At 42.5% G+C, this 26,873-nt stretch overlaps 1 protein-coding gene across 3 annotated transcripts in view; it reads right to left on the bottom strand.

Moving 5' to 3' along the window:
* HHAT (hedgehog acyltransferase) overlaps positions 1-26,873 on the bottom strand; it is a gene marked incomplete at both ends in the record, with an annotated part of 350,098 nt that overhangs the window by 215,057 nt on the left and 108,168 nt on the right. For all 3 annotated transcript variants that reach the window (XM_082832662.1, XM_082832660.1, XM_082832661.1), the window contains one exon: positions 1,830-1,980. In XM_082832662.1, coding sequence (XP_082688788.1) covers positions 1,830-1,980 — 151 coding nt within the window. The remainder of the gene's footprint in view (positions 1-1,829; positions 1,981-26,873) is intronic.

Below are 26,873 nucleotides of genomic sequence, written 5' to 3'. Positions count from 1 at the left end.
CTATGGAAAAGCAGGATGTTTGTTGCATGCTGTCTACCCCCTTTCCAAGAGCATCATTAGATATAACAATATTCACTGAGCTCAGAGACGAAATATAAGACTGGATGAGCCAGGATGGATTTTCTGAGCAGGGCCAGGACTTGGGTGAAGCAAATGGAGGTTTCTAGAGAGCACAGTTGAAGTAGGTATTGCCTCCCACAGATGTGCAAGTCCTCAGCCTGAGGTTCTTACATTAGCTTTGCAATTGCAAAAGCCAGCCGGCCACTTGTTCCACACTGGAAGTGATAATAAAACACAGTGGCAAGCAAGCCCATCTGGAGAACAACAATCAGAAATGACAGGGGGAGCTGAGGGATCTTTTAGAACAAAGACTCCAGGGCAACTATACGCTTATGGGGCAAAATCAAGAAGACTAAGAAAACTCAGAAGAAGCACCTGTGTAGCCAAGTGCATGAGTGTAGGAATAATATAAGGATAGGGACTTCCCTGGTGGCGCAGTGGTTAAGAATCCGCCTGCCAATGCAGGGGACACAGGTTCGATCCCGGGTCCAGGAAGATCCCACATGCCGCGGAGCAACTAAGCCCGTGCGCCACAACTACTGAGCCTGCGCTCTAGAGCCCACGAGCCACAGCTACTGAAACCCTTGCAAACTAGAGCCTGTGCTCCGCAACCACTGAGCCCACATGCTGCAACTACTGAAGCCCGCACACTTAGAGCCTGTGCTCCGCAACGAGAAGCCACCACAATGAGAAGCCCACGCACCACAACGAAGAGTAGCCCCTGCTCGCTGCAGCTAGAGAAACCCCTCGTGCAGCAATGAAGACCCAACACAGCCAAAAACTAAACAAACAAACAAATAAATAAATAAATAAGGATGAAAGCTAACGTCTGTAAACACCTACTATGTGCCAGATGCTTTCAACGTACATATTAGCTTATTTAATCTTCAAAACAGCTTTTAGAGGTGAGTATTATTATCATCATTACCATTATTATTACCATGTAAGAGATAAGAAAACTGAAACTTAGATTTAGTAAGTTGCCCTGGATCTGAGAGCTAGTAAATGCCCTGGTCTGTGCTATTAACCTAAGTCTATTTTTTTAATCTACAGTCCCACATACAAAGACGTTATTTTCAAGAAAAACAGACAGCGATGAAATCATCAAAATATACGTCACGGGGGCTTCCCTGGTGACACAGTGGTTATGAGTCTGCCTGCCAACGCAGAGGACACGAGTTTGAGCCCTGGTCTGGGAAGATCCCACGTGCTACGGAGTAGCTAGGCCCGTGCACCACGACCTCTAGGCCTGCGCTCTGGAGCCCACGAGCCACAACTACTGAAGCCCGCAAGCCTGGAGCCCGTGCTCTGCAGCGGGAGATGCCACCGCAGTGAGAGGCCCGCGCACCACAACGAAGAGTAGCACCTGCTCACTGCAACTAAAGAAAGCCCGAGAGCAGCAACAAAGACCCAGTGCAGCCAAAACTTAATTAATTAATTAATTAATTAATTAATTAATTATATATATACACACACACGTCATGTCGCAAGTTAGTAAAAAACCGCTTTAGACATAGCCCTTTGTATCTGTACACAAACTTGGTGAGAAACTTCCGTACCTCACAATTTTCATAGCCTGACAATATTTTTGAGAGGGTCAGAAAACATGGATTGCCATCCTGTTACACAGATTAAAGAAACCGAAGGGCCAAACGCGACTTGAGTGAAGGGCAGAGAAAGGATGGTAGCCCAGGCTCTCTGAAGCTGGCCAAGCCATGGGTCCTCCCACTGGATGTCCCTGAAGGGCCTTAATAAACCAAGCCACTGACCTCCACATCCCCGTGAAACTGAACATGGTGCTCACACAGCGAGGGAGCGGCGGTGGCGTGAGTCCATCCAGGCGCATGAGCAGAGCTGGGACACCAAAGAGCACCAAGTACTTCACGTAGAAGAAGAGCACTTGGGCCAACGCCAGTCCTCCTGAAAGACAGAGGGGCCTGTGAGACACAGCGACAAGAAGTGGAGCAATCTCCTGGGAAAGATGCAAGGCTGCAGAAACACACTACCTGCTCCCGCTTCTCCGACCACTCCCCTCCCCTCCCCGCAACTCACACATTTAACAAGTCTCCCATGTCGGTTCTGGGCAATGATATTTTGGCATTAACAAATATTGAAATCTCCTTTATTATTGTGACAGGCAACAGGACCTCTTAACCGTCATGCTTTTACAAATGCTAGAAAAGGGCACACTTTAAAAATACATAGACATGTAAATATATATATATATATATATATATATATATATGTATATATATGGCATTAAAAACTATTAGAAAGGAAAAATCCTTCCCAAATCCTTTCAAAACCTCACGTGAGTTCACACCCACTAGGATGGTTAGAAGCATAAAGTCAGACCAACAAGGGGGCAAAGATGTGGAGAAACTGGAACCATCATACCCTGTTGGTAGGAATGTAAAATGATGTGGCCACTTTTCTTTTTGGCCATGCCACACAGCATGGGGGATCTTAGTTCCCTGACCAGGGATCAAACCCATGCACCCTGCAGTGGAAGCGCAGAGTCTTAACCACTGGACCACCAGGGAAGTCCTGATGCGGCCACTTTAGAAAACATTTGGCAGTTCTTAAATGATTAAACATACAGTTACCATATGACCCAGCAATTCCACCCTTGGGTATATACCCAAGAGAAATGAAAACAGGGGTCCACATAGAAACTTGTACCTGAATGTTCATAGCAGCATTATTCACCCAATAATGTGGTTAATAATCCGCCTCCCAATGCAGAGGACACGGGTTCGAGCCCTAGTCCAGGAAGATCCCACATGCCCTGGAGCAACTAAGCCCATGCGCCACAACAACTGAGCCTGAGCTCTAGAGCCCGTGAGCCGTACCTACTGAGCCCGCGTGCTGCAACTACCGAAGCCCATGCACCTAGAGCCCGTGCTCCACGACAAGAGAAGCCACTGCAGTGAGAAGCCCGCACACCGCAACAAAGAGTAGCCCCTGCTCGCTGCAAATAGAGAAAGGCCGTGTGCAGCAATGAAGACCCAATGCAGCCCAAAATTAATAAATTTTAAAAAAGAAAGAAAGAAATGAAGTACTGACACATGCTGCAACATGAATCTTGAAAACAACATGCTAAGTGAAGTGAGCCACGAAAGGCCACATATTCCATTCATATGCAAGTCCAGAAGAGGGAAACAAAAACAGAAATAGAGACAGAAAGTTGATTACTAGTTCCTTAGCACTGAGGGGCTGGAGAGCAAGATTATGGGGGGGTGGTGGCTAAATGGTAGGGGCTTTTTCTGAGGTAATGAAAATGTTCTAAAATTGGTGGTGGTGATATTTGCACATATCTGTGATATACTAAAAGCCATTGAGTTGTACACTTTAAATGGATGGATTGTATGATATGTGAACTCTATCACAATAAAGCTATTAAAAAAAAAAAACATAAGGGCCCCAAGCTATAAGAACCAGCAGCTTCTTGGCCAGAACTGTGTCCTTCTAGAGCAAAAGGAATGCAGGGTGTGGGCGCAGGGTGAGATCTGAGGCCGAGACACATACTCTGGCGCCACAGGCCTCCGCCTGCGCCCTCTGAGGGCGACCCATGTCTCCAGCTGGAGCTCAGGATGCTCTACTGATTGACACATCCCTGTGGGCTTCTGGGCCAGTTGCTTCCAACCTCTTCACCCTGAGAGGAGGATGGGGCATCTGGGCTATAGGTCTACGGGGCATCACAAACCTGGGCAAACTGCTGACCTCAGCAGCAGCGTGAGGAGGTGAAGCGAGTCTGCCAGAGCAGTGCCCATAAGGAGAAGGCCAAGGGCAAAGTGCACGAGGAAACCCTGGAGTGGATGACCAGTGGCCACGTGCTGTCCAACCTCCAAACTCACCTTCCCCAGCGTACAGGGAAATAATGCAGGGCAGGCTGATGCCACTGACCAGCTTATCTATGGGATAGTCTGAAGGAAAGAGCTAAGCCTTAAAGAAGTACTAGCAGAAGATATTACTATCTGGTCCTCTTGATGTTACACGAGGATCTTTGAAAGAATATCACTACCATGGAATGTGTGTCTATAAATAGTAACTCTGTGCCAGAAGAAACACATAAGCCCTTTTCTGAATATACAATTTGGGCAAAGGCAAACAGTGGTTCAAATTCAACAGCCATATGTCTTATAAGGAGAAAGCCCCAGGAATCACCGTGTCTCAGTCCCGCTCGGGAGTGGTCAAACAGGTTCTTTTTGGAAACCAGACTACAGTCATATCTGTTGGAAGGGCTGGTATATAATGGTAGCCTTCTTGGATGTATCTGATAAGAGACAAGAAAAAAGCTGATGTGTGTGCATGTGTGTGTGTGAATACATATATATGTGTGGGGGGGTGTGTATATACAAATTCAACAAGAAGAGGGATATATATGCTAACAATACCATCCTAAAAGCATTTGCTGGGGGGCACAGGACTACCCTGAATGGTGGAGAAATCAGTTCCATTGGCTGAGATGGCAATGAGGGAACCTATAACATATTTTCAAAATGAACCACCAGGCTCTAGTCAGAAAAGTCTCAGAGCTACCAAAAGGCAGGACAGAAGTAAGAATGACTAATTAAAAGGCACAAAGCTTCCAGATCTGACAATGATCAGCCTGAAGAAATGAAGGTATCAAAGGACCTACGGAAGACTGAACATGGATGGTCAAGGCCACCCAGAGCTCTTTTATAGACGAAGCATCAGAGATTTCTTTTCCTTGTTAACGGATACCAGATCAGGAAGAACGGGCTGCTCCTCGTCTCAAATGCTGCCTTTAATTTGACATTTTTTGCGTACAGCTGTTATGTATGCGGCATATGAATTAAAATCCATAACTGAATCCACATTTTTATGAATCACCATTTGCATACAATCGTCACCATTTGTGAGTACTTTCATATGGAACTAGGCTAAGGAAAGGGTTGATTTTGTACAGGTATTTAATAGAACTCTGTGGCTAGATCTAATTGAAGATAACATAATTGGGGATTTTTTCCCCCAATATGGATGGAAAGCACAAGAAGCCACATATGTATCAATATGCAACAAGTGCCCCATTTACCTGATATTGAGTATTTTTTTATGGATTAAGACACAAAAGGCTTAACTTTTTCCTTGCCATGTTAGTAACTGGTTCATAAGCTTATAGAAAAAGAAATGATGCATAGTGGTTGTTAAAACATTATAATTGTGATTTCTGTATTTAGTCTTTCTGAAAAAAAAATGTGTTAAACCCATGTGTTAAACCCATGAGTTTAACAATTCTGCTCTCTTGCTGTTGATTTCTATCATCCCTATGAAAGACGCATGGCTCATTCTTCTTTCCCCTTGACCTGAAGATTAGTCTTTCCCTTTTAAGATTTGGCCCAAGGTTTCAGGGCTAACCCTAGGGATTAACAATCTCCCACTAGGAATATGATATGCTGGAAGGCAACATAAGAAAGAAAAATATCATATGATATCACTTATATGTGGAATCTAAAAAACGGTACAAATGTACTTATGTACAAAACAGAAATAGAGTCACAGATGTAAAAAAAAAAACAAACTTATGGTTACCAGGGGGGAAAGGGGGGAGGAGGAATAAACTGGGAGATTGGGATTGACATATCTAAAACAGATAACTAAGAAGGACCTACTGTATAGCACAGGGAACTCTACTCAATACTCTGTAATGACCCATATGGGAAAAGAATCTAAAAAAGAGTGGATGCATGTATATGTATAACTGATTCACTTTGCTGTACAGCAGAAACTAATATAACACTGTAAATCAACTATATTCCAATAAAAATTCAGAAAAAAGAATACAAGTGACTCTACTCTGATTGAAAGTTATTTGACATACATAAATTGAACTCACTTTCAGTATATTTAAAAATACAAAATTTAGCTATTTTTTAAAATATTTTAGAACATTTTTGCCAGGATTATATTTAAAAGATCTTCTTACTAGCAGGAGTTATGATTGGTTTTAACCTAACCCAACACCTTCCTCCCAAAAAAGTCATAGATGAGTTCATACGTTACACTCATTCATTCAACAAGCGTGTTCCGAGCCCCTGACCACTGAATCACTAGTTCGTTGCTATGGGAAGTAGACTAGTGGTCAGACCAGGTGGGGACCCAGGCTTCAGGGAGCTCACAGGTCAGTTTCATTACAGTTCCATTTATCTCTCCCCTTGGCACTTGGTGTTTTCTTCTGCCTTTATGCCCTAACCCACCGTTTCCTGGCATTAATTCAATATATAATTATTGAGCACCAACTGCTTACCAGATACTGAGCCATACAGTCAGTGTTGAATAAAGACATAAGATCCCTGCTTTATAGAGTATACAGTGTGTTAAAAGTGACAGAAAATAATGTAAATCAGGAGTGGGATTAAAATCCTCACGTCTAGAACAATCTGAACACAGTGACTTAGACAAGTTTGTTAGAACACTTAAAACTATTCGTTGTAGTTATTACATGCCTAGTATGGTGTAGATGCTTGGTATACATCAGTGGACATTCCTGCCTTCATGGGGCTTACATCTTAACAGGACTCAACAAAAAACAGACATAAAAATAAATAAATTCTATACGGATACTAAGGAAGTATGGCAGAACATATTCCCCAACAGTGGCTGCAGTGATATCTTCCATCTCACATGCCCTTCTGTAATGTAATCTTGCCACTCCCCCCGTCAAAAGTAAATCTGGGCAGGTCCTAGGACCAGGAGATTCAGAAAAAGTGATGCTGTTCCAATTCCAAGTGTAGCCTGTCATTGGCCTGGCATCTTCTGCTTCCTGCCCTTTGGAACGCTCACGCCTGGATCCAGCTGCCAGGCTGCGAGATGCCTGAGCCACGTAGAGAGGCCACATGAAGATGCTCTAGAGGACAGCACCCGCTGAGCTCCCAGCCAAGTCAGCCTCAATTGCCAACCGTGTGAGGAGCCACCTTCGATGTCCTGCCCAGTAGAACCTTCAGATGCCTGCAGCACGAGCTGATATCTGGCAGCAACCACAGGAGAGACCCCAAGCAAGAACTACCCAACCGGGCTTCCCTGGTGGCACAGTGGTTGACAGTCTGCCTGCCGATGCAGGGGACACGGGTTCGTGCCCCGGTCTGGGAAGATCCCACATGCCGCGGAGCCGCTGGGCCCGTGAGCCGTGGCCGCTGAGCCTGCACGTCCGGAACCTGTGTTCCGCAACGGGAGAGGCCACAACAGTGAGAGGCCCGTGTAACACAAAATAAATAAATAAATAAATAAATAAATAAATAAAAGAACTACCCAACCAAGTCCTGTCAACCAACGAAACAGTGAGAGAGAGGAAATCACTGTTTTCAACTAAGTTTGGGGATGGTTTGTTATTCAGCAACAGCCCACTGGGACAGAGGGTGATAAATGCAATGGAAAAAGAAATAAAAATTGTTGAGCAGGGTAAGGGAACTCAGAATGCAGAGATGACAGGTGCTGCTATGTTTTAAAAGGGGAGTCAGGGTGGTCCTCATTGAAAAGAGGATACTTGAGCAAAAACTTGAAGGTAAGGGGGTGAGCTATGCAGCCCCCCGGCTCTCTCCAGGCTGTCATCATCCTTTGTTCTACGGTTTGTGCTGTGATTATCACACCAGACCACAGGTGTACCTGCGAGACCACAAGCTTTTCAAGATCAGGAATTATATCATATGCCTCTTGCATTCCCAGCACCTAATATCTGACCTATAATTAAAGCTTAATAAATGTTTCCTTGAAAAGTGACCAAATTGATCATTCACCCTGTAGTATGAAAACTATTTGTATCAGGGTTTCTCTGGGAAGTATACTGATATTCTAAGATCTTAATCCTCCATTCTGAGGACTAAGCCACTACTGAAGTTCAGACCTGCCACCAAATAAAAGAATCCTCTGTGGGTCTGGGACTTCCCAGCATCAAGAACAAAGCCGGGAAAGGGAGACAGAAACAGAAGTCCTAGGTCTATGCTTGCTGTTGCCTCCAAGTGACTGAATGTGTAGTGAATTCTACCACCTGTGGGCCACCTCCAACTGGAAGGGCCTCAAACTCAACTTGTCCAAAGAGAATGAGGCTTTCTCTCCCTCAAAACCAGAAACAGAGTAGACTTTCGAGACAGGAGGAGATTAATTCTACAAAGAGTTCTAAGAGAATGGGGACTGAGAAAAAGTCCCAAATGTTGGGGTTCCCTTGAGTTCAGCCCTTCCTCCATTGACACCCCTACCTACCCAGCCCTCCATACTCTCTGCATTTGATATGACCTCACCGTAATTTGAACTGATCTAAAGCAGCTGGTGGTGGGCTCCCATTTGGATTTCCCCCTCCTCTCAGCTCTGGTCCTCAAACAAGTAGATGAAGAATTTCATATTGGGGGGGTAGGTGTGAAGGGGAAAGTGAGTCAGGCCCAACTCACTTTTCCTCCCTGGAACTACTCATTTTACCCAATCGCACCCTTCACTCTCTCTTTGCTCACTCATTCCTCTGCCTAAAGGTCCTCCCCTCTCCATTTTGTCTGCTGAAACTGTATCCTTCTTTAAGGCCCCACCTAAGGCCATTATTTCACAAAGTCTTCCCTAAAGCTCCAGCCAAAACAGTCACATGCTTCCTTGCAAGTACATAACGTGGGACAGCTTTCTGCGAAGTCCGGTCACCGTAAGCTCTATGGGGCAGGGGCCACAGCTGTCCTCTCCACCTCCATCCCCTTAGCCCCAAGCAGTGTCTGACGCAGCATGGATATGACCAATGGGTATTTGCTGAATGAAGAAATGCACTGAAAAAAATAAATGTACTTTCATGTATATTAACCCACTGCTATTTTTTATTCAACCCTGGGTCGTAAGTATTACTCCCATTGTCAGATTTAAAAAAACAAACATTTGTAAGGATTATGACCTCCTCAAGTCTCAGGGGTCATCAACACTGGATCTTAAAACCCAGGTCTCTTGTTTCCAAAATCAATGACCTCTCCCTCTAGTGAAAAGCCTTCACTAACCAGAGAATGGGTCAAGGCATGTCTTATGCCACAGTTTGCCGGGACGGAAGAGAGACGTCCCTCGGCTCTGCTGGCCTGCCGCAGAGCTGCCATCTTTGCATGCCTGAGCCCTGTCCTTGGGATGCCAACAGTCAGTGAAAGGCACTGGCTCCAGCTTCATTCCGCTTCGGGAGGCATGTTGTGTCTGCACTATCATACTGTCGTATCTGTCCCCACCAGCTTGTGCCACCCTGACCCACCACTATACTCCCATCTCCAGCCTGTCCTAGGCTCCTGCCTCAGTCCATACCCTGACCTCAACCCTGGACCTTTTCTGCTCCAAGGCAAATGACTCCAGTCACTTTCATCTTGCCTACATCTAACCTATTCTAGATTTTGTGAACCATTCTGTGATTGTCTGTTTGGATTAGGAAGCCTAGATATTTTATAAAAGTTTCCTCACACATAAAGTTCTTTATAAGAATTTTCATGCCTACAGTGAACAGTACCGTATTTTACACCTAAAAATGTGGTAAGAGCATAGATCTCATGTTAAGTATTTTTACCACAATAATAAAAAAAAAGAACCTTTCCTATATAAGATCAGGGTGAGTACTAGAAGTATAAAGATTAGTCAGTAAGAATACAGATCAGGAACCACAACCTAAAGAGAAGTAGTGCCACGATAGAATTGGCAATTCTTCCCTTCCCGCTGTGGGTATCAGGAGGAAGGGGAGCTCACATCTTGGGAAGGTCAACACCTGTGGTCAGAATTACCATGATTTCACAGGTTCCCATAGAGACACTAAAGCAGAGATAGCTATTGCCTTGCAGTGGTTACATAACACTCTTTGTCAGGAGGAGAAGGTGGACTGGTGCCAAGAAAACCAAGTCAGTAAACGTGATTGACGGGGGAAGGGCATGAGATAATAAAACTGAGGAATTGCTACCACGAGCTACAGAAGAGCAAGCATTGAAGTCAGGAAGGAAAGAACAGCGAGCTGGTGAGAGATGTCGCCGCGGAGCTCATGAACCTTGCCCAGCCTGCCGAGGCCAAGGAGATAAAAGGAATTCAATGAGTAACTACAGCAAATTCTGTAGTTTCAACCTAAACCTAAGGATTTAGAAGTTGAACCTGCAGCCCCACCAGGTAGGAGTCAGTGTCTCACCTTCTGGGCTCAACAGGATAACTGACCTGCTGAAGGAGAAACCAGCTGGAGCCCAGTAATGAGTTCAGACTCATCCACTACATCATCCTGAGCTGAGTCTCTAACTAACGTGAATACCTGTCATTTATCTACCGGGGCATGGTTTGCATCACAAGATTCCCTGCTCATACTATAGTAATAATATGCTCTAAACAACTGGCTGTACATGTAGATGACAAGGTCACCCACGCCCAGCAGTTGACCCTCCAGGGCTCAAAAAGAAGGGACGGTGGTCCCAGCACCCAGGCTGCATCTCCCCCATGAGCAGTTCAGAGAAGGCTGCTTCTTAGAAATGCAAATACTGAGTATTCAGTGCAAGTAATGCCAAACCAAGGAGCTGGGAGGAGTCAAAAAAAAAAGGCAATGAGTTGGAGAGGCTAGAGGAATGGTAATCAAAGTGCCCAAACCCCCAAACTGGAGATGAGCCAAGAGGGTGGATGCCAAATGAAACAAGAACACACTCAAGTTGTTCAAGAGTGATCCTGGAGATGTAACTTTCTGGCCACGCAATTTCTTTCTAAGTGACGTACAGCAGAGGACAGAGAGGCCAGGCTGTAGTCCTCAGGCGGGTCCCCATTCCGGTGAGGGGCGGGGCAGCAGCCAAGCAAGGGGACCAAGGCCTGGGCTCTCCTGACAGGGTGTAAGTCAGAGCTCTGCCCTTTCTTCTCTCCCTACGACTGTGAGGATGGGACCCACAGCATCCTTTACATGAGGCTCCTCAAACAACTCTAGTTCATTTTCCACATGCCCTATTCGTTACCAACAGCCATTTAAAAGAACAGTCACATACGTAGTGAAAGTGTAAAGAAACACATGAGAGCAAAAATCACCAAACTCAGGATAGTGGTTACCGTTTAGAAGGAGGAAGGGAAAGGCAATCAGGAGGGGTCTCCACGGGGCTTCAACTATGTTGGTAATACTTTACTTTTTAAACTAAGTGATGGATAAACACATATTCACTATATTTTTAATGACTTTTGAAATATCTCAAGTGTGTGTGTGTGTGTGTGTGTGTGTATAAAATATAGTCTCACTGCCAGGACAAGTTTACCAACAAACTAGTTTCTGAGAATACGTTCTGGCATACTAGCAGCAGCTACTGATTATTAAGCACTTGCTCTCTCTATATACCGAGCAGTATGCGTCATCATTTTTAATTCTCACAACATACCCCTCTGTGGGCATGGGTATTATTACGACCCACATTTTATAGACAGGAACCTGGGCACAAAAAAAGGTTACAAAGCTTGCTTAAGATCACACACTAAAGTAGCAGAGTCAGGACTTGAATCTGGATCTGCTGCTTCCAAGTCACCACATTTACTAGATTCACATACAACTCTGAGGCTAGACTCGGAACAGAGTCTGTGCGAGGTAGACCAGATGACAGGACAACAAGCGAGCTGCTAAAGGGAGTTGAAGGAGGTATTCCAAGCAGAAAAAAACAGGCAGGGACCGAGCTCTAAAGATCCTCTGGAAGCCAGCCTCAAGGAGCATACAGTAAGTAAAGATATGCAAAAAACAAATGTGCTGTGGTGAGCAACTCTGGATTCACAGATGTGAGAATTCTGATCCTCATAGCATCAAAATAAGTAGTTATTAACTCAGAAACTCAGAAAGTTTACCTTCCAAAATGCTTAATCTTTGGGCATACTAGTTAACGCAAAATCTAGTTTTCAAAACTTTCTTCTTGTTAGAGTTTAAAGCACCAAAATGCCTCTCTTCAAAGAAAAGGTATGTTGCTAGGGGGAAAAAAATTATCTGGATAGAATATTAAATCCTATTTTCCCATCCTCTTTAATTATAAATTGTTAACATCTTTAGGGAAAAGGCTATAAGCCACAATAAATCACACTTAATATCAAATTATAATTGTCCAATAAAAATATTAAATACATCACAAAATATATCTTAAAGTAAAATCAAAGCGTTCCAGAAGCATTTTTAAATGGTAAAATATATTTAAAATCTTTTTTAAAAATGACTATTGTCATGTAACAGAACAGACATGCTGAATTTAGAGTTTATATAAGTCTGCAAAGGCCCCTCCCCATCCAAAAACTGTGAGGGAAGAAGAACCCACGCAGCAGAAACAAAGGAATACTACACTCACAGCTAAGTAAGACTTAATGAAGTTATGTGGGAAAGGAGGGAGATTTACACGGGGCTGAGTGACCTGAAAACTCTAAAAAGCAAATCTATAGGTAGAGATCAGGTGTAGATTATTGTTTGGATTTTGATGCTTCAGTGTAACTCATTTTGCCCAGAAGAAGTGGTCTGTAAAATCTATGTGCAAAAAGAATTGGAAATTAACTACTAATTAAAGTATTCTATTGCAAATCCTCAAGAAACCACAAAATCCCTTTAGGAAGCAAATAACTGCCTCCCCAAAGTATCCAACAAATTTAGACTTCCATATATCAACTTTGCTTAAAAGAAAAATACGCCTATTTTATGGTATCTAAGAAGTCAGCTGTACACTAAGCTACCTGAGCACAATAATGGGTTAGGTAGGGATCAACAAAGATCACAGTATTCTGAGGGATACTGGGGAGGGCAAGAGAGGGCAAGGGATAGTGTTTTAGTGTTTTAAATAACTGTGGTGCAACTTGCTACCCTTTATGACCCCACATGGAGCAGGCATCTCTCCCATTCTGCAAGCTTGCACCATGAAATTATCCTCCCACCACACGGAGCACCTGTAATTGAACAGTCAAGTCCCACAGTAGTAAATCCCAGTGTAGCTATGGGTTCATACTATATTAATTTTAAATAACCTCAGGATTCTAATCCAAGGAGAGAATTTATAAAAATTTTCTGTTGTATCTTAACAAACCTCGGCATATTTAATGCCTCCAAAGGGTGAAAAAGCGAAGAGACTCTTAACGCTATCTGACATACGTTTGTGTCCCTAGTTTTCAAGACAGACATCAGATGTCAAACGTCTGATCCCTCTTCCTTCATTGTGATGTTATAGAAGGAGAAAAAGCCAATGGATGGCTTTGTTAGCATTTCATTAGCATTTAGGTAGGTGCGCAGACATTATTTCAACAACAGCTAGTGCTTAAACAATGAGTTACAAAACTACATGTACTTAGGAGATGGGGCTCTAAAGTCCAACCAGTGAACAGTTAAGATTTCAAAAGACTCTAATGTACATTCCGCAGAGCTTCATTATATCTTTACCTATGAGGTAAAAACAACTCACCCGCAATTATTTTCACCACCCCACCCCTTCAATCACTCTCAAATTCCTTGCCAAAGCTCTCTTTTATCCCCATAACCTCATATACCTGGATTTACCATAGATTTACCATGGTGAAACACTATTCAATAATGAACTCAAGAAATGTGATCTTTTTGGGGTCTTTTAAAGAAAAGCCATAAGTTATTATTGCCTTTGCCCTCCTTAATCCTAAACTCCTAAACTCAAATTCAGGTATAGTTTCAGGTTGCCATATTTTGTCTTCTGATAAGATTCTGATGTTCAAAAGAAAATGAGGATACATGTCATCGTACATTTGTCCAAAGCCCTAGGATGTACAACACCAAAAGTGAACCCCTATTGTAAACTATGGACTTCGGGTGATAATGATGTATCAATGTAGGTTCATCAATTTTAGCTGATGTACCTTCTCTGATAGGGGATGTTTACAGTGGGCAGCCAGGGGGAACAGGAGGTATATAGGAAATCTCTGTACCTTCCTCTCAATTTTGCTGTGAACCTGAAAGTGCTATAAAAAAAAACTAAAGTCTTTTTAAAAAAGAATGAAAGAAAAGAAAATGAGAGTTATTATCTTCTAGAGATACTACTGAAATGTTTATATATAGTGATAAGACATCTGGGATTTGCTTCCAAACTATAGTATCAGAGAGAGTACAGATGAAAGAAAAAATGGCCATGAGTTGATAATTGTTGAACCTGGGTGATGAATATTTGGGGGTTAATTATATGCTTATGCTTTTATTTTTCCAAAGTATGAACTTTTAAAATGGGAGGCATTAAGAGCCCCCACCAGAACGCTGAATTTTAGCCAGAAATATTTAACTTCCTGTTTACCCACCAATCAAACACATCTGCAGGGGATAGTGAGCAAAATGTACTAATACCAGCACAATTCCACCTCCTTCTCACATTGTGAGCACAGAAAGTCTGAAAAGGGTAAAATGGAGAGGCCAGTGACAGGAAGGAGAAGGGAGAGAATGCCATGAGGTGGAATAATGAACTGCTTATCAGTCCCTGAATCACTGGGAACTGGCAGCCCATGAAGAAGCATGTCTCCATAGAGGAAGATGCCCCACTGCGATCTTCATCAATAACAACGTTTCTCAAGTTGATTGGGTCCTAAGAATCACCTAGGATAACAGGTAATCACAGAGATTCCCAGGCCCCTCCCTGACAGATTCTGGTTCAGTAGGTTTGGGTCCGAGCCCTGAAATCTGAATGCAGAACAAGTCCTGGGAAGTTATGTTCAGTCAAGTTTGAGAAATTCTGAGTTAAAAAATCCACACCCTATTCCCTTTCCCCATGTTTAAAAACATACATCAAAGTGTAAACAGCAATTTTCCTGGGGAAAGTAAGGTTACCTTTCTGCTGCTGTTCATTCACATTTTCTGATTTTCATGTATAGAAAAGAGACGCCTCTCTCACTCAATCTGTTGGTTCTATGACAGAACTTCAAAGGTAATGTTTCAGACTCATTCTGACACTCATGGCCGAGTTACCAAAAAAGGGAACATGCAGGGAATTTCAAAGGAAAATCTGAGCCACAGGACTGACCTTCAATCGTCTTAGCTAAAGACTGCTATAATTTTGATAACAGCAACATAATTGTGAAGAAACAATGTTCTTCTAGCTCGAGAGGGAAGACCAGCGGTCTCCTGGGCCCAATCTGATACCCTCCATTAGAGAAAGGAAGCCCCACATTTCTCTGCAATGAGTTCTGCTAAAATAAATACGTCCTCAAAAAGTCGTGCTACTCTATTTACAACAGCCAAGCAACCTAAGCATCCATCAACAGACGAACAGATAAAGAAGATGTGGTGTATACATATAGTGGAATATTACTCAGCCATAAAAAAGAATGAAATAATGCCATTGGCAGCAACATAGATGGACCTAGAGATTATCATATTAGGTGAAGTAAGTCAGACAGAGGAAGACAAATATCATACAATATCACTTATATGTGGAATCTTAAAAAATGATACAAAATGGGCTTCCCTGGTGGTGCAGTGTTTGCAAGTCCGCCTGCCGATGCAGGGGACGCAGGTTCGTGCCCCGGTCCGGGAGGATCCCACGTGCCACGGAGCGGCTGGGCCTGTGAGCCATGGCCGCTGAGCCTGCGTGTCCGGAGCCTGTGCTCCGCAACAGGAGAGGCCACAGCAGTGAGAAGCCCACGTACCAGAAAAAAAAAAAAAAAAAATGATACAAATGAATCTACATAAAAAACAGAAATAGAGGACTTGGTTCAAGGTAGCAGAGTAGAAGGACGTGCTCTTACTCACTCTTGTGAGAGCACCGGAATCACAACTAACTGCGGAACAATCATCAACAGTAAGACACTGGAACTCACCAAAACAGATACCCCACATCCAAGGACAAAGGAGAAGCCACAATGAGACAGTAGGAAGGGCACAATCACAAAAAAATCAAACCCCATAACTGGTAGGTGGGTGACTCACAAACTTGAGAATACTTATACCACAGAAGTCCACCCACTGGAGTGAAGGTTCTGAGCACCACGTCAGCCTTCCCAAACTGGGGGTCTGGCAACGGCAGGAGAAATACCTAGAGAATCAGACTTTGAAGCCTAGCGGGATTTGATTGCAGGACTTTGACAGGACTAGGGAAACACAGACTCCACACTTGGAGGGCACACACAAACTAATGTGCTCATTGGGACCCAGGGGAAGGAACAGTGACCCCATACGAGACTGAACCAGACCTACCTGCTAGTGCTGGAGGGTCTGAAGCAGAGGCAGGGGGTGGCTGTGTCTCACCATGACGACAAGGACACTGACGGCAGAAGTTCTGGGAAGTACTCCTTCGCGTGAGTCCTCCCAGAGTCCGCCATTAAGCCCACCGAAGAGCTGGGTAGGCTCCAGGGTTGGGTCGCCTCAGGCCAAACAACCAACAGGGAGGGAACCCAGCCCTACCCAGCAGCAGACAAGCAGATTAAAGTTTTACTGAGCTCTGCCCCCCAGAGCAACAACCAGCTCTACCCACCACCAGTCCCTCCCATCAGGAAACTTGCACAAGCCTCTTAGATAGACTCATCCACCAGAGGGCAGACAGAAGAAGCGAGAAGAACTACAATCCTGCAGCCTGTGGAACAAAAACCACACCCACAGAAAGACAGACAAGATGAAAAGGCAGCGGGCTATGTACCAGAGGAAGGAACAAGATAAAACCCCAGAAAAACAACTAAATGAAGTGGAGATATGCAACCTTCCAGAAAAAGAACTCAGAATAATGATAGTGAAGATGATCCAGGACCTCGGAAAAAGAATAGAGGCAAAGATCGAGAAGATACAAGAAATGTTTAACATAGACCTAGAAGAATTAAAGAAAAAACAAACAGAGATGAACAATACAATAACTGAAATGACAAATACACTAGAAGGAATCAATAGCAGAATAACTGAGGCAGAAGAACAGATAAGTGACCTGGAAGACAGAATAGTGGAATTCACTGCTGTGGAACAGAATAAAGAAAAGAGAATGAAAGGAAATGAAGACAGCCTAAGAGACCTCTGGGACAACATTAAACGCAACAACATTTACATTATAGGGGTCCCAGATGGAGAAGAGAGAGAGAAAGGACCCGAGAAAATATCTGAAGAGATTATAGTCGACAACTTCCCTAACATGGGAAAGGAAATAGCCACCCAAGTCCAGGAAGCGCAGAGAGTCCCATACAGGATAAACCCAAGGAGAAACATGCCAGGACACATAGTTAGCAAACTGGCAAAAATTAATGACAAAGAAAAAGTATTGAAAGCAGCAAGGGAAAACAACAAATAATATACAAGGGAACTCTGATAAGGTTAACAGCTGATTTCTCAGCAGAAACTCTACAGGCCAGAAGGGAGCGGCATGACATATTTAAAGTGATGAAAGGGAAGAATCTACAACCAAGATTACTCTATCCGGAAAGGATCTCATTCAGATTTGATGGAGAAATCAAAAACTTTACAGAGAAGCAGAAGCTAAGAGAATTCAGCACCACCAAACCAGCTCTACAACAAATGCTAAAGAAACTTCTCTAAGTGGGAAACGCAACAGAAGAAAAGGACCTACAAAAGCAAACCCAAAACAATTAAGAAAATGGTCATAGGAACATACATATCGATAATTACCTTAAACGTGAATGGATTAAATGCTCCAACCAAAAGACAGGCTTGCTGAATGGATACAAAAACAAGACCCATATATACGCTGTGTACAAGAGACCCACTTCAGACCTAGGGACACACACAGGCTGAGAGTGAGGGGATGGAAAAAGATATTCCATGCGAATGGAAATCAAAAGAAAGCTGGAGTAGCAATACTCATATCAGATAAAACAGACTTTAAAATAAAGAATGTTACAACAGACAAGGAAAGACACTACATAATGATCAAGGGATGAATCCAAGAAGATATAACAATTATAAATATATATGCACTCAACATAGGAGCACCTCAATACATGAGGCAACTGCCAACAGCTATAAGAGAGGAAATCGACAGTAACACAATAGTAGTGGGGGACTTAAACACCTCACTTAAACCAATGGACAGATCATCCAAACAGAAAATTAATAAGGAAATAGAAGCTTTAAATAACACAATAGACCAGATAGATTTCATTGATATTTATAGGACATTCCAACCAAAACCAGCAGATTACACTATCTTCTCAAGTGCGCATGGAACATTCTCCAGGATAGATCACATCTTGGGTCACAAATCAAACCTCAGTAAATTTAAGAAAATTGAAATCATATAAAGCATCTTTTCTGACCACAATGCTACGAGATCAGAAGTCAGTTACAGGGAAAAAAACGTAAAAAACACAAACACATGGAGGCTAAACAATACGTTACTAAATAACTAAGAGATCACTGAAGAAATCAAAAAATACCTAGAGACAAATGACAATGAAAACATGACGATCCAAAACCTATGGGATGCAGCAAAAGCAGTTCTAAGAGGGAAGTTTATAGCTATACAATCGTACCTCAAGAAACAACAAACATCTCAAATAAACAATCTAACCTTATATCTAAAGAACATAGAGAAAGAAGAACAAACAAAGCCCATACTTAGTAGAAGGAAAGAAATCATAAAGGTCTGAGCAGAAATAAATGAAATAGAAACAAAGAAAACAAGAGCAAAGATCAATAAAACTAAAAGCTAGGTCTTTGAGAAGATAAACAAAATTGATAAACCATTAGCCAGACTCATCAAGAAAAAGAGGGAGTGGACTCAAATCAATAAAATTAGAAATGAAAAAGCAGAAGTTACAACAGACACCACAGCAATACAAAGCACCCTAAGAGACTACTACAAGCAACTAACTCCATGCAAATAAAATGGACATCCTGGAAGAAATGGACAAATTCTTAGAAAGGTACAATCTTCCAAGAATGAGCCAGGAAGAAACAGAAAATATGAACAGACCAATCACAAGTAATGAAATTGAAACTGTGATCAAAAATTTTCCAATAAACAAAAGTCCAGGACCAGACAGCTTCACAAGGAAATTCTATCAAAGATTTAGAGAAGAGTTAACATTCATCCTTCTCAAACTCTTCCAAAAACTTGCAGAGGAAGGAACACTCCCAAACTCATTCTATGAGGCCACCATCACCCTGATACCAAAACCAGACAAAGATACTACAAAAAAAGAAAATTACACACCAATATCACTCATGAATATAGATGCAAAATTCCTCAACAAAATACTAGCAAACAGAATCCAACAACACATTAAAAGGATCATACACCATGATCAAGTGGGATTTAATGCAGGGATGCAAGGATTCTTCAATATATGCAAATCAATCAATGTGATACACCATATTAACAAACTGGAGAATAAAAACCGTATGAACATCTCAGTAGATGCAGAAAAAGCTTTTGACAAAATTCAATACCCATTTATGATAAAAACTCTCCAGAAAGTTGGCATAGAGGGAACTTACCTCAACATAATAAAGGCCATATACGACAAACCCACAGCAAACATCATTCTCAATGGTGAAAAACTGAAAGCATTTCCTCTAAGATCAGGAACAAGACAAGGATGTCCACTCTCACCACTATTATTCAACATAGTTTTGGAAGTCCTAGCCACAGCAATCAGAGAAGAAAAAGAAATAAAAGGAATCCAAATTGGAAAAGAAGAAGTAAAACGGTCACTGTTTGCAGATGACATGATACTATACATAGAGAATCCTAAAGATGCCACCAGAAAACTACTAGAGCTAATGAATGAATTTGGTAAAGTAGCAGGATACAAAATTAATGCACAGAAATCTCTTGCATTCCTATACACTAATGATGAAAAATCTGAATGAGAAATTAAGGAAACACTCCCACTTACCATTGCAACAAAAAGAATAAAATGCCTAGGAATAAACCTACCTAGGGAGACAAAACACCTGTATGCAGAAAACTATAAGACACTGATGAAAAAAATTAAAGATGAAACAAACAGATGGAGAGATATACCATGTTCTTGGATTGGAAGAATCAATACAGTGAAAATGACTATACAACCCAAAGCAATATACAGATTCTATGCAATCCCTATCAAATTACCAATGGCATTTTTTACAGAACTAGAACAATAGATCTTAAAATCTGTATGGAGACACAAGACCCCGAATAGCCAAAGCAGTCTTGAGAGAAAAAAACTGAGCTGGAGGAATCAGACTCCCTGACTTCAGACTATACTATAAAGCTACAGTAATCAAGACAATATGGTACTGGCACAAAAACAGAAATATAGATCAATGGAACAGGATAGAAAGCCCAGAGATAAACCCACACACCTATGGTCAACTAATCTATGACAAAGGAGGCAAGGATATACAATGGAGAAAAGACAGTCTCTTCAATAAGTGGTGCTGGGAAAACTGGACAGCTACATGTAAAAGAATGAAATTAGAACACTCCCTAACACCATACACAAAAATAAACTCAAGATGGATTAGAGACCTAAATGTAAGACCGGACACTATAAAACTCTTAGAGGAAAACATAGGAAGAACACTCTTTGACATAAATCACAGCAAGATCTTTTTTGATCCACCTCCTAGAGTAATGGAAATAAAAACAAAAATAAATAAATGGGACCTAATGAAACTTAAGAGCTTTTGCACAGCAAAGGAAACCATAAACAAGATGAAAAGACAGCCCTCAGAATGGGAGAAAATATTTGCAAACGAATCAACGGACAAAGGATTAATCTCCAAAATATATAAACAGCTCATGCAGCTCAATATTAAAAAAACAAACAAGCCAATCCAAAACTGGGCAGAAGACCTAAATAGACATTTCTCCAAAGAAGACATACAGATGGCCAAGAAGCACATGAAAAGGTGCTCAACATCACTAACTATTAGAGAAATGCAAATCAAAACTACAATGAGGTATCACCTCACACCAGTTAGAATGGGCATCATCAGAAACTCTACAAACAACAAATGCTGGAGAGAGTGTGGAGAAAAGGAAACCCTCTTGCACTGTTGGTGGGAATGTAAATTGATACAGCCACTATGGAGAATAGTATGGAGGTTCCTTAAAAAACTAAAAATAGAATTACCATATGACCCAGCAATCCCACTACTGGGCATATACCCAGAGAGAACCATAATTCAAAAAGACCCATGCACCCCAATGTTCATTGCAGCACTATTTACAATAGCCAGGTCATGGAAGCAACCTAAATGCCCATCAACAGACGAATGGATAAAGAAGATGTGGTACATATATACAATGGAATATTACTCAGCCATAAAAAGGAATGAAATTGGGTCATTTGTTGAGACGTGGATGGATCTAGAGACTGTCATACAGAGTGAAATAAGTCAGAAAGAGAAAAACAAATATCGTATATTAACGCATATATGTGGAACCTAGAAAAATGGTACAGATGAACTGGTTTGCAGGGCAGAAATTGAAACACAGGTGTAGAGAACAAACGTATGGACACCAAGGCGGGAAAGCGGTGGGGGGGGTAGGGGTGGTGGTGTGCTGAATTGGGTGATTGGGATTGACATGTATACACTGATATGTATAAAATGGATGACTAATAAGAACCTGCTGTATAAAAAAATAAAAATAAATAAAAATAAAAAACAACACCATTCTATTCCATAGTGTAAGGAGTCACTGCAGGTATCAAAGTTCCCCTCAATGGGTAAATCATCAGGTAATTGGTAAGTCTACTAGAATTTCAGGGAAAAAAATGTTTATAGATTTTATCTATGTGTTTATTTAACCTATAGTTTCATCACAATATGTTCCCTCTGCTATTGTGATAGTCCTTAAGGTACATGAAAATGATTTAAAATGTACCAGCGATAAAAGATATATGATGATTTCTTTTAATCTTTCAGAAAGTGGAAGTTACACTCTGGGCACCTTTCCTTTCACAGGAAGAGAAATGTCTGAAAAGCAAGCTGTGCTCAACACCCCGGCGATCTATGTGGAGTGCATTTTCCCCACCTGGTGTCAACTGCTCCCACAGCTTTAATGGCCACCCATTCGCTATGAAACCCAAACACATATCGCTAACACCGATATTTCTCTTGAATTCCAAAACTGTAGATGCAATCACCCCTGGACACCTCCACTTCATCTCCATACCTCTGGTCCCCACACAGTATCTGGCATCCAACATGTGCCTGATGAAGGTCTGGAGAATGAGTGAGCAGACAGTGACTCCCTTCTGGAGGCTTAATGAAACCTTGTTGAATTGATTTGAATGAAACGACCATCAGTTTCTCATTGACCACAACTAGATCTGAGGAAGCTTAGCACTTAAATAACACTTCACAATCATTGAGCCCATCTCAACTCCCTTAATATGCCCAGTATTGCAAAGTTGGTGACAATTCAGGACTAGGACACTCAACTTTGCTCTCCTACCCAAAAGTAATTCATCACAGTCGTTGGAGGTGAAGGGAGGCATCACCGGAACCTGAGCAATGGGGGAAGTAGCCCAGAAGTGAGATGTTTTGAGGGAGGAGTTATTAGACAAAGGAAACCTCAAGCAATGACATGTACAAAGCATGAGGATACGAAACGGTCCAACAAACGAACCTATCTACAAAACAGAAACAGACTCACAGATGTAGAGAACAGACTCATGGTTGCCAAGGGTGAGGAGTGGGGGAGGGAAGGATTGGGAGTTTGGGGTGAGCAGATGCAAGCTGTTATATATAGGATGGATAAACAGCAAGGTCCTACTGTATAGCCCAGGGAACTATATTCAATATCCTGTGATAAACCATATGGAAAAGAATATTAAAAAGAATGTATCTACGTATAACCAAATCACTTTGCTGTACAGCAGAGATAAACACAACACTGCAAACTGACTATACTTAAATAAAATAAGTTTTTTTTAAACACGGTTCAATATGCCAAAAGGAAAAGCATTTGCGGGAATGGTACTGCAGCTTCAGTGTCAGGAGAGGCATGATCAGAAAGGGTCATCTGTCAGTTAAGAAGCACAACTTTACAGTAAAAGACCTGAGAAACCAATCAGGAAAGTAAGATGATCTGTTTTGTTTTATTTTCTTTTCTTTTAGGCTGTGTTGTGTCTTCGTTGCGGCGCACGGGCTTCTCATTGCAGTGGCTCTTCTGTTGCAGAGCTTGAGCTCCAGGCACACGGGTTTCAATATTTGTGGCACGCGGGCCCAGTAGTTGTGGCGCACAGGCTTAGTTTCTCCGCAGCATGTGGGATCTTCCCAGACCAGGGCTCGGACCCATGTCCCCTGCATTGGCAGGCGGATTCTTAACCACTGCGCCATCAGGGAAGCCCTGTTTTATTTTAGAAAGCTCTGTCTATAAGAAAACGGGGGATGGTTTTGTTCCGGAGAGGAGAAGGGCAGAAAGAGGAGGAGGACAGAGAAAAGGATGGAGCGGCATAGCCGGGACCTGAGCCTGAGCTCCGACGTGGTGGAGGAGCCAGGGAGCTCCAGTTGTCTATTTCAAGTTGTAAGCGTGGCTATCTGCCAAACCTTTGCTAAAGTCCCCTAACACACACAAAGGCTTTACCTGAACAGATTTCAGTTCGTGCGTGTGTGTGTGCGTGTGTGTGTGTGTGTGTGTGTGTGTGTGTGTGTGTTTATGTAGTAGTCAAGAAAAAGAACAAAGTACCACGTGATAATGAGGGCGATATCCAGTGGGGACAGCACAAGATCCCTAAACAGAACGAACTCCACAAAAGCCAGAGATGAGAGACAGAGGAGGCCACGAACCGAGTCTCAGGAGAGCACTGGGCTCTGCTCAGTCCAGGGAACAAGAAGTCAAGTTCACGTTGTCTAGAAATTAAGGGGCTGGGAGACGCTCACAGCTAAAATCCAGTGAAATCTGATCGACAGCCTATATATAAAAACATGTTCCACAGAAAACCCTGAAAATTAGAGTATATTAAGATTTTTTATTATTATTTTACAGAATTTCATAAAAAGAACTTAGAGTGGTAAGACTCAGGGATATTGTGATAACTGGGATGAGAATGGCCACTATGGTAGACCACCTCTCTCTGGTCCGGCAGCAGTACCACCACCTTACCCCCACTTCAAAACTCTGGAAATTGCCCAGGAGAGGCTGAAATGAGGTTAATAAAATGTCTAATTGGAATTGCTCAGATGACTGCCTAGCTTTTACTGCCACCTCCTGGCCCTTTCTGGTATGTCCCCCCTGAACCAGTGGTGCTGATAAGCACACACACACAAAATCCACTACCACATTCACGCATCTCCAGCTAGACACAGCATCAAATGAAACCATAATTACATTGCAACTGTAAAGCTGTGATATCGAGTGGGAGCCCCTGAATAAGGCAGCTGTACAGTGATAAGGTCACCCCAGCCAGGCTGACTACCCCCTGCCCCCAATCCGTCGGCACGCTGAGGGCAGATCTGTGTCTAGGGGCAGATGCATATTCACCAAGCTCACGGAGACAGATCTCTAAGACATAAACACCAAAGTACCAATTTAGAGTGAGAATCATCACCTCCAAGGTAACCCAGGCCTCTTATTTTCCTACAAGAACCACTTTTCTCTCTAGGTCAGACACACTGGAGATCAAATCATGCACTCAGAGAACTGCTTAGTGAGGAGGAAATCAGGGCCAGGGCACTGGCCAGAGAATATGAACTTTTAAAGGCATCGGGCTCTGAGAGATGGGGTCGTCTGCCCCACAACTGGAATATTCTGCCACCGGACATGACAACGCAAATCTCTGGAACAGGGTATCTATCCTTCTCCCGTCAATGCTTGAATGGGAATGATCAGGCCTTGCCTTTGAGATATTTCCCTGTCCAGTTCTGGCCAATCCACCTCCCTTTCTGGTTGGCAGAATGTTTTCATGGGGATGATAAAGGCTCCAGTGAAGCTTCCATCAGTCAAGTGTTGACCGAGATCCGATGTCTCTGCTCCACCGTGCACTGGTACCACAGCCAGCTGTCTGTAACGGGCTGTACCGTCCCTATTTCCAAGCTTTGGGGGCACCACGGTAGTTCCATGTACTTCCAATAAACAGGTAATGATAATTTCCATTTGTTGTATGATCAGAAGTTTACACAGAGTTTGTACATCCCTCATTGCAGCTAGTCCTCTCAAGCACCCTTTGGGGTTCTTTGGGTAAATATTATGATTCTTGTTTTACAGATAAAGACACTGAGATTCAGAGATGGTAAGTGGTTTTTCCAAGGTCACAGAATTAGTGAATACAGGGTTAAGACTAAAACTGACATCTCTGAACCCCAGGTGAGTCTACTGAGGAAACCAGCTCTTAACAGTAAACATAAAGGAACTCTGCCTGACTGACTGACCTACTCCTATATAACAACTAGTTATGGACAGTCAATTATCAGCTACCTGTTGTTCTAGGCACTTTGGAACACCAGGATGATGAATTATTTATTTTTTCATGCTACAACGTGGATGAATCTTTTTTGTTTTTGTGGATCTAAGATTTCTACTTTACTTTTTTTTTTATTTTATTGGAGAATAGTTGATTTACGATGTTATGTTAGTTTCAGGTGGATGGCAAAGTAATTCAGTTACACACATACATATTTTCATTCTTTTTCAGATTCTTTTCTCATATAGGTGAAGGATGATGAATTTAAATAGGGTCCCTATTCCATGGAACATATATTCAGTGGTGACAGACAAACAAGGAAAGATTCAGATGGTGATAAGCCCTGTACAGAGAATAAAAGCGGGGATGTCAAATGCTGATTGGCTATTTCCGTTTGGGTCACCAGGGAAAGCTTCTCTGGGAAAGGACATTTAAGCTGAGGTGGAAATTCCAAGAAAACATACAATGATGAAGGGGAAGAGCATTCTAACCGGAAGGGACAGCTAAGACCACAGCGTGGTCCCCTGAGATGGGACCATACTGGCTATGTCTGAAAAAGAACAAGAAGTTCAGTGCTGTGGGGAGCAGAGGGCAAACAGGGGGTGATAAAAGGCTAGTCGGGAGGTGGGTGGGAGCCAAACCACACGGCCTTTTGTTAAGGAGGATCAGTCAGATTTTATTCAAAGCACAATGGAAAGCCATTACGCTACTACGGAAATGTGCCACCTTTCAAAGAAGTCACAGCATTCTAGACTAGGTTTTACACCCCAGAATTCCAAAGTCTCAATCAGCTCACTATTCCTACTGCACAACGATTCAAGTCTTTGATGAAATTACAATGCCTTCTATAAACAAGTAAGAAGTATTTGAAAAACTCAGAACACAAGTTATCTGGGGAGAAGGAGAAAGGTTTGTCCTGATAAAAGAAATGTTCATAGACTGAGGTCTGGGGAAGCCATTCTGGCTTCTACTTGAATTTTATGCTAAGTAAAATAGCCTGTTCGTAGCTTATCAAACACACATTGCACATCTGCTTTAATTATTAAAGAAATGGGCACACTGACCAGAAGTAAAGAATGTCATGTTAAAAATAAAGATGAAATGCCTCCCTTCCTGGGACGCCAGTGCTGGTAATCCTTCAGTGATACGACTCCCTTTCCAGGTACCAAAGCCATGCTGACTCACTGTGTATGTGTTGATCTGTTGGTTTTGGGTTTGGGGGTTTTTTTTGAAACCTTGAAGAAATGTATCCCTGACTTATTTGACGTTCTTTGTTCTGACAAGATATAAAACTGTGTTGAAAACCATGCTTCTCTGGAGCAGTTTCTCAGAGTAATCTGGGAAGCTGTCTTCTGGGCTATGGTCCTCAGTTTGGCTCAAATGAAACTCTTTTCTGTTCCTATTATAGGTTGTTTGTTGATTATTTTCATTGGGAATCCTATCTATGAAAACCCGTACTTAGAAGTAGTGGATTCATGGCCTCCGCGCTCCAGAAAGCCCAGCAAGGCTCCCAGGAGGCCCAGCGAGGCTCCCAGGAGGCACTGACT

The sequence above is a fragment of the Leucopleurus acutus genome (assembly GCF_964270905.1).
Source record: "Leucopleurus acutus genome assembly, chromosome: 2".
Lineage (NCBI taxonomy): Eukaryota > Metazoa > Chordata > Mammalia > Artiodactyla > Delphinidae > Leucopleurus > Leucopleurus acutus.
Note: the sequence above shows the minus strand (reverse complement) of the source record. Positions and strands in the feature narration are given on the sequence as shown.